Source organism: Tiliqua scincoides, chromosome 8 (assembly GCF_035046505.1).
Source record: "Tiliqua scincoides isolate rTilSci1 chromosome 8, rTilSci1.hap2, whole genome shotgun sequence".
In the NCBI taxonomy this organism is placed as follows: domain Eukaryota; kingdom Metazoa; phylum Chordata; class Lepidosauria; order Squamata; family Scincidae; genus Tiliqua; species Tiliqua scincoides.
The window spans coordinates 51,410,461-51,423,176 of NC_089828.1; the positions used below are offsets into that span (position 1 = coordinate 51,410,461).

General features: G+C 44.2%; 1 protein-coding gene across 3 annotated transcripts in view; it reads left to right on the plus strand.

Moving 5' to 3' along the window:
* Positions 1–12,716, plus strand: part of GGNBP2 (gametogenetin binding protein 2) — a 42,689-nt gene that overhangs the window by 13,339 nt on the left and 16,634 nt on the right. For 2 of the 3 annotated variants that reach the window (XM_066635311.1, XM_066635313.1), the window contains exons 3-7: positions 2,524–2,604; positions 4,329–4,582; positions 6,490–6,588; positions 9,832–9,945; positions 12,036–12,245. In XM_066635311.1, the coding sequence (XP_066491408.1) occupies positions 2,524–2,604; positions 4,329–4,582; positions 6,490–6,588; positions 9,832–9,945; positions 12,036–12,245 (758 nt within the window). The remainder of the gene's footprint in view (positions 1–2,523; positions 2,605–4,328; positions 4,583–6,489; positions 6,589–9,831; positions 9,946–12,035; positions 12,246–12,716) is intronic. The other variant, XM_066635312.1, reaches the window with a different exon arrangement.

Genomic DNA, 12,716 nt, shown 5'->3' on the forward strand with positions numbered 1-12,716 from the left:
TTCTGCTACATACCCAGGTTTATTGGCTCATGTTGCACACAGAGTAGGCACTGAATACGAATTGTCATGAAGCATTGTACCAATTAGTGTAGTTCTGTGGGGTTGGCCTAGCTGTGAACTGCTTATAGACTGCAATTGAAGGAAGAGAAAACATTATACCTTGGAGTCACTTGTTTTAATTAATGTGCTCTTAAATTGGCAGTTTGAGAGAATCGACTTTTTTCCCCAAGTCATTAAGCTGTCACACGTGTGTGACTGCTGCTCTGTAATTTTGTTGCTGTAATTAAGCCGTTGGATCACTTACTCTTGTGCGGTGTTGGGATGCTGTGGACTGCTAGAAAATTGCACTCGTGCATTGAGTATTATAGGCATTGGTAGTATAAAGACGGTTTGATCTAACAGCTGTTCGCACTTCACAAAGAGCTGTTGGTGGGGGAGAATGCATTAAAAGGATCTCTAGAAATTGGAAGTCAGGACACACAGTATGTGGTGAATACATTTATTGGCCTAGCTTTTGGGTCTCTTAAATAGGTCAGACCCCTTGTAAATGAGCACCCCAGTGCAAATTATTTAGCACTCAAACAGTTTTTGTAAGGATAATAGCTCAGTAGTAAAGTGCAGTGATTTTCAACCTTTTTCAAACCACAACCCCATAAATAAATCATGAAACTGGGGTCCTACTGTTAGTTCCTCCCCCACCTGGGACCCTAACCACCCACTCCCCACCCCTTCGACATCCTCCCAGCACTGTTCACTGTAATCAAATATTCTTATTAGAGAGAGCAGAAAAAGTTACCATGAAGCCTGGCACTAGTGAGAGCTATCTAGCACAATTGCTAAGAACTAGAGCAGGACTGGGATACAGTCTCCTGGTACCTGAAGGGGTAAACCAGATGCATCCCCCTTTACCCTGGAGGCATCTGGTATACCCCTTCAGGTACCTGGAGATTGTGCTCTTGTCCCAACCTTTTTCATTCTTATAAGTTGCTGAGACCCCACAGGTTGCTTTGCAACCCGACTGGGTGTCACAACCCCAAGGTTGAAGAATACTGGTATAGTGCGTGATTTGCATACTGAAGGTCTTGCGTTCAGTCCTGGCACATCGAGTTCTCTAAGGTTCAGTTAGCAAGTGATGGGATCTCCTTGAAATCCTGGAGAGCTGTTGCACATCGGTGAAGACAAAAGTGGTCTGGATCAGGGCTCTTCATACTATGTTCCATGGACTGGATCAGGTACACAGCCAAATCCGTCCCCTGGGTTTGCTCTGTTCTGCTGGGAGGCCTCCTTATGATGCTGCCAGTCTTCCCAAAGCTGTGTGCCAGCCAGCCACTTCAGGGGGGTCAGTCATCATCCCAGCAGGCTTTTCACCCGGATTTCCAGGCCGACATGGCTTGCCCACATACAGTTTGGGGGAGATCAGTGGCATGGTAAGGAGGCTCCCTGGTGGAAAAGAGCGTTCCATTTGCATTGGGGAAGTCTTTTCTGGAACACAGTGGTCTCCAGTTGAAGACTGCTGGTCTAGATCAGGGGTGTCCAAACATTTTGGCAGGAGGGCCACATCATCTCTCTGACACTGTGTCAGGGGCCGGAAAAAAGAAGAATTAATTTACATTTAAAATTTGAATAAATTTACATAAATGAATTTATTAGAGATGGAACTTATATGAATGCATTAAGGTCTTGCATTAGCTCAAGGCCTATAAAAGGCCTTGCACAAAGCAAGACCAGCCTTTTCTTCACTGCCACTGCTGCATCACAGACGTGAAACAGCAAGTAGTGGAGGAAGCCCTTAACCCATAACTCAGGTGAGAGGTCAAACAGTCGTCCTCATGCTGAGAGCGGTTGAATTGGGCCAGCATGGGCTCCAGCAAGTCTCTGGAGGGCCAGAGGTTCATTGGATACTGGGAGCTCCCCAAGGGCCTGATTGGGAGCCCCGAGGGCCGCAAGTGGCCCCCGGGCCGGGGTTTGGGCACCCCTGGTCTAGATGAATCATCAGTATCAGACAACTTTATCTTCGCAGTTTTTTAGATATAAAACATAGGCCGAGGCCCAATTCCAGTCCTTTTGTAGATAATGTAGCCACAACAAAGTGACTCTTACCACACCTGCATTGGATAGTTAATTTTGCTCACCTGAGATGTTTCTTTAATTGCCTAAAGACCAAATCTAGTTTGTGTTCATTTTCCTTGATGTGATGGATATTGATTTTTGTTAACTGAGGAAGCCCTGAAGACACCAATTCACTACCCAAACAGAACGAATGGATTTGCCTTGTGGTGACTATACTGGTTTAAAGAAAAAAATGAGATGCTAGCCTTGACCATTGCTCTTAACTGCAGAGTGCTTACTAGTATGTAGGTGGTATTAAATTAGCTGTCTGATACATACAATACGAATTGACAGAAAGTGTCATGGCACGTCCCAGGAGGATGTCTAGTTTCCTTGAGCATTGAGGTTTGCCAGTGGAGTCAGTTTACACTTTCAGCTGTGTGTCACTTCAATCGTGTGTTTATTTTCATACAGATGGTGATGGAGTTTCCTGATAATGTGCTAAATCTTGATGGACATCACAATAATGGAGTACAATTAAAGCAGTTCATTCAGGTACGCAGTTGTCATGTTCAACAGCAGGCTGTTGATTATCCCTTGGCTAAATGTCTCTTCTCAGTCATCTGCTGTTCTGTGTGTGTGTGTGTGATGTGGTGGCTTTAAAGTTCTTAGTGATTGTCATGAAGTTTTTGTATGTGAGACAGAAATGTGGAACTTTAAGTTACTTTTACCCTATGTTTTGCCTTAAGAAACCCTTGGCTTAGAAAAATAATGGAAAATCAAATCCCAGGGCAAAATGAGCATCTCCCCCAGATGAGCAGAGGGGGTCTGGAGTTCTGTTCTCTGACTCTGCTGCACAGTTCTCAGAGGGGGGACCCATATGGCGGTTGGTTCTGGCCAATGAGATGGAGAGTTCATCTTAAGTAAAAATTGAAGTCATTGCTCTTGAATTCAACAGTCAGAAGAAAAGTTGGAAGCCGCAGCTAGATCTCTGGGTGATTTGCAGATCAGCAAGAGTTTTAAACTCTCAGTTCAATAGTAGCAGCAACGGAAAGCCCCCCCCCCTTTTTTCCTAAGTTACCTGCTGAAATGAAGGATTTTTTTTAGGCAGGGCAGAGAGCAAGAGAGCCAAGAGGTGATTGTGTGTGTGTGTGTGTGTGTGTGTGTGTGTGTGTGGAGAGGACTATGAGCTCAGTTTTGGTACTGAAAAATGCATTCCTGGACCGTGTTTGGAAGCGTGCTGTTCCTTAATTCTCAGTATGTTAGCCCCCTCCTCACCACCATTTTGCACTTGGTTCTGGTTGGTGAACCTTCAGGATTTTGGAAAACAAAAACCCAGCATCATCCCACAAAGTAGATCTGCATTTTTGAAATTATCCTATCCATTGCTCTAAGCTGCACATTATGTTAAAATGTGTTGCCGGCCTTGCTTCCGTTTTCATTAGCAAACAGCGGTATCAGCCTGCCCTGTGGATTCCCTGCTATGGTCCTGATCCGGATCAGCTGGGATGATTGAATACTTGCAGTTTTTCTTCTCAAAAATAATTGGTTTTATTTTCCCCAGGCATTAAGGTGAAACTTCAGAACCCCTGACCCAGATGCTTACTAAGCAGTCTTCACCTTCTGTGTTGTGAGCTGTTGAGCCAAATTAATTGTTTTGAAGATGGCAATGCAACTTTTAGCATCTAAGAGTTCTGCATTAAATGATCTGTGTTTGGCAAGCCCTTAAAACTACTGTAGTCTGATTTTATCATGCCAGTAACTTTGTACATACATCCAGTATGTTTCTGGGGCCCAATTAAAGCGATTGATTTTGATCTTTTTAAGGCCCTACGATGGCTTGGATATTTGAAGAACCACCCTTTTTACCTCCCCTCCCCCATACTAATGCCTATTCACTGTATTCATCATCAGAGACTCTGCTTCATGTCCCATGGTAGGTGGTGATAGGATCTTTTTGCAGGTGACACTGAGATTGTGAAGGTACCTCCCCAGCTGGCCTGGTCACTTCCTATGTTCGTGTGGGCAATTAAAACTTATTTCAATTGCTGTTCCACTGATACCTTTTTTTTTGTGGCTGTTTGATGTTCATTCTTGCCCCTTTGGGTTGTTTGATACTTGTTTGTTGCCTTCTCATGTTTAGATGTTTGTCTTGATTGGTGGATTATATTTAATATGTTATTGGCTACCCCTGTGGTGCCTCCGGGGATAGAAGGCATGGGGCACTTTTTATAATAAACAAATAAAATGTCCCCTTTTCCTCTTCCCTTGCTCTTCAGCGGCACAGCATGCTCAAGCAGCAGGATTTGAACATTGCCATGATGGTGACATCGCGTGAAGTCTTGAGTGCACTTTCTCAGCTTGTCCCATGTGTTGGCTGTCGCCGTAGCGTGGAACGCCTCTTCTCTCAGCTTGTTGAGTCAGGAAATCCAGCTCTTGAGCCCCTCACGGTTGGGGCGAAGGGAGTCCTTTCTGTAACCCGGAGCTGTATGATGGATGCAAGGAAGCTTTATACGCTCTTTTATGTGCATGGGTAAGTTAGGGAGAAATGGTAGTCGGAATGCATGGGCACCTGAAAAAGTGTGTGTGGGGGGATCAATAGCATTTTACTCTGCTGAGGATTGTGAGTATCCTTAAGGTCTCATAGTTAGTCCTTTTCTATTTGTGTCCCGTCTGTAGTGTGAGATGCTTGTGGTGACAACCCTTTTGGATTTTCAATCCCAGGCAAGCACCCAAGATGGGTGGCTTATCAAAGCCTTCCTTGGTGGAGTACTGTGAGTAGCTGGCAAGCTGTCTTCAGCTTGGTGAATGGGAGCTGCTCTTGCCCACTTTTTTTTGTTATAGCTCAGTGGTAGAGCATCTGCCTTGCCGACAGAAGGCCCCAGATTCAATCCCTGGGTAGCATCTCCAGGTAGGACACATGGCTGCCAGTCAGGGTAGTTGATACCCAGCAGGATGATGGATCGCAGGTATGACTTGGTATAAGGCAACCTTGTATGTTAGGAGTATGGCACTACTGTGATTCTTTTCTTTCGCTACAATGTGGCTACAAGAGGGAGAAACTGGCCCACATATAGAGATTTTGCTTAACCCAACCAGTTAACTGAAAATGGGATAAGGGGACATTTGTTTTTATCTTGCAAGGAGAAGCTGTTAGGAAGCTTCATTCCCCCTATTTTTCCCCTAGTTTTACCCTCAAGTTGCAGCCTCAGTGGTTGAGTAATTTGAAGTCCCAGAGGCTCATATTTTGTGTATTTACATTCATGCCATTCCATGGCATTCACTTGTCACCAAGTGATGCCATGGAAAAGCCTGGGTGACCCATGCTTTGGTGTGTACCACCTTTTCTTGTGGAGTAGAAGTAAATTTGTGCCACTTCCTGTCTCTTGGAATTAGACCAAGGAAATACAGGGAATCTCAAGAAAGTGCACGCATTTTATAGTGTCAGTGTGGTGGTCTGCCATTTATGGATCAGGAGCATTAATTTTTATTAAGGTGCATTTAGGAGCGTATTGGCAAAACAGCCTGTAAAAACCAACTTTTCCTGTACTTGTGGCTTCCACAGCCAAACTCTTAACTTTCAGCTCCACTTTCAATCTCTGGCCTACCCTGGCTTTCTTATGCAAACAGTAGTTACTACCACCAGTCCCTTGAATTCCCACTGTAAAGGCTCAGCTAAGATAGAGCTGAGTTCCTAATCTGTTCCTCCTTTGTTTTGCAAAACTGGCCAGTTTGTCTTGAGGCACTTAGAGTTATCTTGACTCTTTTCAGTTAGTCAGGAAATACACATCAGGTATGTAAACAAAACTTTAGAACAAGATAAACAAAAGGAGAGCAAAGCCCTCATGCATAGAAAAAGATTATAAGGAATGAGATACAGCAATTAAAGCAGTTAAGGCTTCTATCTAGTCCAGTGTTTCTCTGTTCCTCTCGGAGGGCTCAGAAAGCTCTCAGATTCGCGCAAGGCCTCTCGGAAGGGTTCCGGATGCAGCCGGAGCAAGGCTCCAGTCGTGTTCGGAGCCCAGGTGTGCTGAAAACCAGGGATTTAATTATCCTTGATTTTCAGTGTCTGGGGGTGGGGGAGACCGGGAACAGATTCCCTGGGGATACAAAGGCACCACCTGTATTTCAGCGGCTCAAGCAGTTTTAATCTCTTCCTGAGAGAAACTTGCTTGCGATAACGTGCTTTTAAAACTCAGTCCTTTGGGTTGGTACTGGTGATGAAAGAGATCTGCAGTTGTTGTTTCTGTGACATCTCCCACTGGAAGTAAAGATTAATTGGCTAAAGAAATGGAAGAAGGAAGAAAAAGCTTTCTGAAACCATCAGTATTTATAAAAACCTGCTTGCTGTCACACTCTGCTGCTCAGTATAACATTTTTCAAGTTTATACAACGAACTGCCCAACTGGTTTCTACAACGTCCTCCTATCTATCTTTTAGGTCCAAATTAAATGAAATGATAGATGCAATTCCAAAAAGTAAGAAGAACAAGAGATGCCAGTTGCACTCCTTGGACACTCACAAACCAAAACCCTTGGGGTAAGTTTGATTGTTGGGCGTTCTTTGACTTTAAAAAAAACAAAACACAAACATGCATGATCATTGAAGGCTGTCAGGTGTTTCCTCAGCCCTATGTTGGGGGTGGGGTTCTTTCTAGTAGGTGACAAATTGTTGGCTGTTAGAAGTGGGACTGAGAGGGTCAAATTTGGGCAGGTCCCAAGCGAAAGGTTACAGGTTTTTCTTGGTTCCCCTTAGTGTAAAAATACAACTTCAAAAGCAGGCCTGTAAGTGAACTCCTTCAAACTCTTTCAAGTGGGGTCTTGAACAAGCGTGGGCGTGGGAAACAAAGCATTGGATCCAGCAAGCATCATCCCTTGGTGGTCCTATCTAGCCTTCATGAGTCCCAAAAGACAAATGAGAGATTGGCAATTCAAGTTGCTTGATGTGACCCTGCTGCTTATTGTTGAATCAAAGAGCAGCTCTGAGAGCCTAGTTTCATGGGGTGAGGGAGAGGACAAGAATTAGTAGTGAAAGTGAGTAGGTAGGGAGTACTGATTTAGTGGTGCCATGGAAATACCATAGACTCCCAAAACTGGTTTGGTCAAGGCGTGGCATCATTTTTTCTCTTTGGGAACATTTCATTTAAGCAATTTTATACCTGGTGTCTTCAGCACAACATGTCCCCAAGATAGCTTACAATAGCTTAAAACCAGAGTATAATTCCACAGCAACTGACTGTTGGCTAGCGCAATCAATATAAAGCAGCTTGGGATATCTTTGTCCATTTGCCACAGAAGCCCTTGCAGTACACAGTTTTGACTTGATGTCCAAAAGACAGTGGAGAAGAAGCAAGCAAAGGCAGGAAGGAAGAGATTCCACAGTTCTGGTGCTGCAGCCGAAGAGGCCTTATTCTGAATAACTCCCAAGTGTATTATGGGTGGTAGGGGGAAATATGAAGCAGAGCTTCCAAGGAGAGCCTTCATGTACCGATAGATCTATGACAGGTGACTGTATCTCAGTGACATTTTTTCCTTAAAGAAGGTACATAGCCAGAGGTGGAATGGGCTAGTGGTAGACGTTTTGGTTAAAGAACAGGTGGAGCTAACAAGGCCAAGAGGACCTGTAAGATTCTTTTGTTCAACTTGCTCTGCTGGTGAGGTATGCCTGCAGGCTGCATGTAAACTTTTAACCTCTTGGTCTCACTTTCCTTGAGTGCCTGCTTCCCTGCTCCATTTTTTCTGCTCCCTGTTCCTTTTTTCTGCTTCCATAATACATTTAGATTGCTCTGGGGTCTTTAGTCCAACCTGGCTGTTAATAACAGCAGGGCTGGAGGCCCCATTTCTGGGAGTGGGGCCATCTGGGGCACCTTCTGTTGCTTATCTACTTCCACCTGACTTGCATCTTTTTATTTGTGACTGCGTTTTTTTAAACGGACGGTACCAGGGTTGTTGATGGGTTTCTCAATCCTGTGGAAACTGAGACCGCCATGACATTTTGCTTTCTCTGCCTTTTTTTTTTCAGGAGTTGCTTTTGTGTGCAGTGCAGTTAAGTCAATCTGTAAACTAGATAATTTTGTATTAACTGTGTAGTCCCATTTATTTCAGTAAGGCTACTGTCTTTAGCCTTTGTGCGCAAACATGTTAGTTTCAGAGGAATTTCTACCAAGACCTGCTTCCTGTGCTTTAAATCCAGGCCCACATGAAGCCTGGACTTGGCTTGTCTGATGGAACTGATCAGAGCCATGTCTGAAGTTAAGCATGCCTGTCCTTGACTGGTACCTTGATTGGGTGAGGGGAGGAGGCCATTTAGCATCTCTGCGTATGCCCTTCCCATGTTTACCCAGTGGATTAGTTCTGGCCTTGACAATGTGGTATCTGGGAAGATGAGTGCTGTTTGTTCTTCATTGGGTGGTAATGTGTAGATTTTCTCATTTAAAAAAAAAATTGCACATCAGGTATTCAAACCATACAAGTTTGGGAGGCAGAAAGCAAAGTATTGGAGCATAGTCTCTCATGTGAATGTGGTGGTGTTTTTGCCAGTTTCTGTTCTCTCTGGTTGGGTAAAACCATAACTTGTCAGCATACATCTCATGTTTATAGGGCAAGTATCTTTCTGTTACACTTTTGACACCTTAAGCATTTTGTGTCTGTGTCCTGACTGTCAATATTGGAGGGCAAAGTTATGGAAATATAAATGGGTCTGGCCTTGCAAATGGTGGGTCTCTGGCACCACGTCTCCTTCTTGAAGAAATCTGGGATTTGAAGGAAGGTTTACAATTCAGCCTTGTAGGTTTTGTACCCGCTAAGCAGAAGGGCACGGAAGTGTGTGAAGTGGGAGAGCTGGGGGGGGGGCTGCTGCCTCTCTGTGGCTTGTATACTGCCCATGGTTCTCCGCCATGTTGTGCCCTTCATGTACGCAAAATCTCCCACCATTCATGTGGCTCTGTGTACAAGCAACAAGAATTCTTGCTTTTACCATTATGGCTGTTGGCCGTCTCTAGGTCAAACTTGGTATATTGGGGAAAAGTTTAGGAAAAGCAATGCACACATTGATGTAGCTGTTAAATTCTTGTTTTAACACTATGCTTCAGTGAAGGGAACGGTAGCGCCCTGAGTACAGAGAAATTAGGTGCAGATAAGAGAAGTAGTGAAGACGACAGGAAGGAGAGCAAGTGTAGAATCACTTTCTACTATGGACCTTTCCAGGGAATCACCAGGTAAATAACATCAGAAAGGCCTTTGATCCAGCATGGCTGATCTAGCTCAGCACACTGTGTTCTCGAGGAGCCAACCAGATGTCTCTGGGAAGCCCACAAGCAGGGCATGAAGGCAGACCTCGCCTCCTGAGAGCCACTGATAGACCTATTGCCATTCATGAATTTGTCTAATCGAAGGGCTGTTGCCACATCTTATGGCAAATTCAGCCACTTAGTTATGTGCAGTGTGTAGAAGATCTTTGTTTGTCCAAAATCTCCAGTTTCATTGAATGACCCCCTGATTCTAATGCAAGAGAAAAACATCTCTGTTCACTTTCTCCAAACCATGCATTGTTTTGTAAGCCTCAGTCATGCCCCGCTTGGTCGTCTTTTTCTATTTGACAAAAACCCCAAATGTGGTAGCCTTTCTTTGTGAGGAGGGCACTGCAGAGTATCCTGATAATTTTGTTTGCCCATTTCTGGAACTCCCTAATTTTGGGTGAAATATGACCGTGTATCAAACTTTTTAAATACACTCAGTGTTGACTCTGCCTGTTTTGATCTACATTGCCTCCTTTTCTCTACAGGGGTTGCTGGATGGATGTGTGGGAGCTCATGTCCCAGGAGTGCCGGGATGAAGTAGTTTTAATTGACTCTAGTTGTCTCTTAGAAACCTTAGAAACATATCTTCGGAAACACAGGTGAGTAAATGGAATTTAGAAGCCCCTCCCTCTCTTTGCACTACTGTTCAAACTTCTTTTTCAGCACTGTATGTTTTATCTGGAGTAACTCAAAAGTGTTCTGCTGAGACTGTGAAAATACATATGCCAAGTTTCTGAAGCTGTCGAGTTTGCATTGTGTACTTTGCGTCAGCAGCAGCAACAGCTAAGGAGCTTACAGGGCCCCTTTTAGATCATGGCATATTGCAGTTCTAGAATTCTGCTTTTCCACTCTTCCTATTTTGGGGGGTGGGGCTGTAGCTTAGTGGCGAAGCACCTACTGAGCCTAAGGAAGGTCCCAGGTTCAAGCCCTGGCAGCATTTCCAGGTAGAGCTGGGAAAGACAGCTATCTGAAATCCTGGAGCCAGTTGTACAGATGGTTCTGAGCTAGATTGCCCAATGGTCTGACGCTCCCCCTCCCCCCACGACCAGGGAATATTTTTAAGGACCAATTGAGAAAGGACCATAACGTAATGGTTGAGCACATGCTTTGTGTACAGAAGTCTCTAGCATTGGCCTCCGGAATCTTCAGAGAGAGGCTCTCGGAAAACAGAGTTGAGAGCAGCTGCTTTCTGCCTGAGAACCCCTGAGAGTTGCCACCAGTTGGAGTAGATGGTTCTGGGCTAGATGGACTGGTGATTTGGCCTGGTTTAAGATAGCATCATCTTTTCATATAAAACATATTTCTCTTGTGTTGTAATTAGGGATGTTCCGACAGTCAACTTGATGTAGAGACCTGGGGCAGAGTTGTTTAAAAAAAAAAAAAAAAAAAAAGACTGGCTAGAAAGCCTGACACTTGCTCATAACTACTCTGTGGTTTTAAAATAGCATATTTGAGAAATGATTGATTTCTTTACCTGGCTGGATCTCTGGAGCCCTCCCAAATGGGCAAAGAGGCACCTTTAAAAAGTGTCATGCTCATTTATATTTAGTAGGAGGAAGGAACAGTTGTCTTTATTCATCCTGACTCCCTGTCTATTCAAATGGTCATTACTGCTGTTAATCATCTATTTTTTTTAAAGATTGTGAACTCCTTTGGGACAGAGAACTATCTTTATTTCATATTTTGCTATGCAAACAGCTTTAAACTTCCTGTATTAAAATTGTACATACTGCTTTTCAACAAAAGTCACAGAGTGGTTTCCATAGCTAGTTAAACAAATGGTTTTTCTATATCGAAAGTGCTTACAGTCTTATACTATGCAGAAGAAATGCTAGCAGACAGACACTGGAAACAGTGACAAATAGGGATGGTTGCTCTTCCCCTTACTAAATGCAAGAAAACTACCACTTTAAAAGGAGCCTGTTTGCCCACTTAGCAAAGATATGAAAAGCAGTATATAAGTCTTCATTCTCTTGCTTCCCTTTGGTATGTCTGCATAGAAATATTTTGTGCTGCAGTCAGTACAGATCGATTGTGTTTATTTTACATTGGAAGAGTGGTTGCTTCTCCTGCTGGTGCCAGCGATAGACAGGACTAGGCAAACTTTGCCCACCTTAAACCCTGGGAGGAACTTTTCTGCCCTTTCCAGTTCCTGTCTGGCCCCAGGGAACAAGACTTGAGGATTCCAAGAACAGAAATGACAGTGGGTGCCGGCTTCCTGTGTTGGGGAACCACCTAGAGGCCAGAGTAGTACAGGGCAAGTAGACTACTCAGGAAGCAACCACAGCATCAGTTTCAAGTGATTGGCCTCAAGGTCCTGGAGTCTCACTCATACTTCAAAAATTGGCATCTGAACAGCTGGCATCAAAAGTGTTTATCAACAGACAAGAGGGGCCCAGATCTGACTCCTCTTTGAGCTCAGTCATACCTGAAATTCATCTTAATAAGTCATTGTGAGCAGAATTTGTCTTCTAGCTATTTTAACCAAGATGTAGAGGGAAGATCCTCCCAGAGTTTATGTACTACAAAGTGTGCATAGTCTGATCTCTCCAATGAGTGAGCAGGAGGAGCAGCCTGTCTGGGAATATCATCTATCCCCTCTGCGCATGGGGGGTGGATGGGAGGGAGAACACATTACAATAAGTCGAAAGAGTTGCTGTCTCACTTTCTCCCTGAACCCTTTAAATAGGTTTTGCACTGACTGTAAGAATAAAGTTCTACGGGCTTACACCATCCTTATTGGCGAACTGGACTGCAGCAAGGAGAAAGGCTATTGTGCCGCACTTTATGAAGGGCTGCGCTGCTGTCCTCATGAGCGCCACATCCACGTGTGCTGCGAGACAGACTTCATTGCCCACCTTCTCGGCAGAGCTGAACCCGAGTTCGCAGGAGGGTATGAGTATGTAATTTGCTAGAGTGGGCTATCTAGCGCTTTGCTTTTATTTTTTATTTAATGACTGAATGTATATTTCAACTGCAAGATATATACATGCCTGCCTAGCTCACCTCTCGGCTGCATTGTAGACCCTGGCAGGGGTGCACATGCTCTTCTTGCAAATCCATTTCTAACTAATGCATGTTCACAATGCTATCTGGGTCTGAAGTGCTTTTTGGCTTGCAAACAAAGCTGTTGGAAGATCACTTGGTCAGCTCTTTAAAAGCAGGCAAGAAAAGGCTGGCATCTCTTACCGCATCTCATGTGCCAACAAATCAGTTTGTTGAACCTGAATGACTTTTTTTCCAAATGTGCGCTCATTTTATGGCTCAGTCACTGTAGCTCCTTCCCTTTCATCCATTTGTTTGCCAAGGCCACAGGACTTGGGTCAGATTTCTACATTGTTAAATTGGTCGCATTACCCTATATACCCAT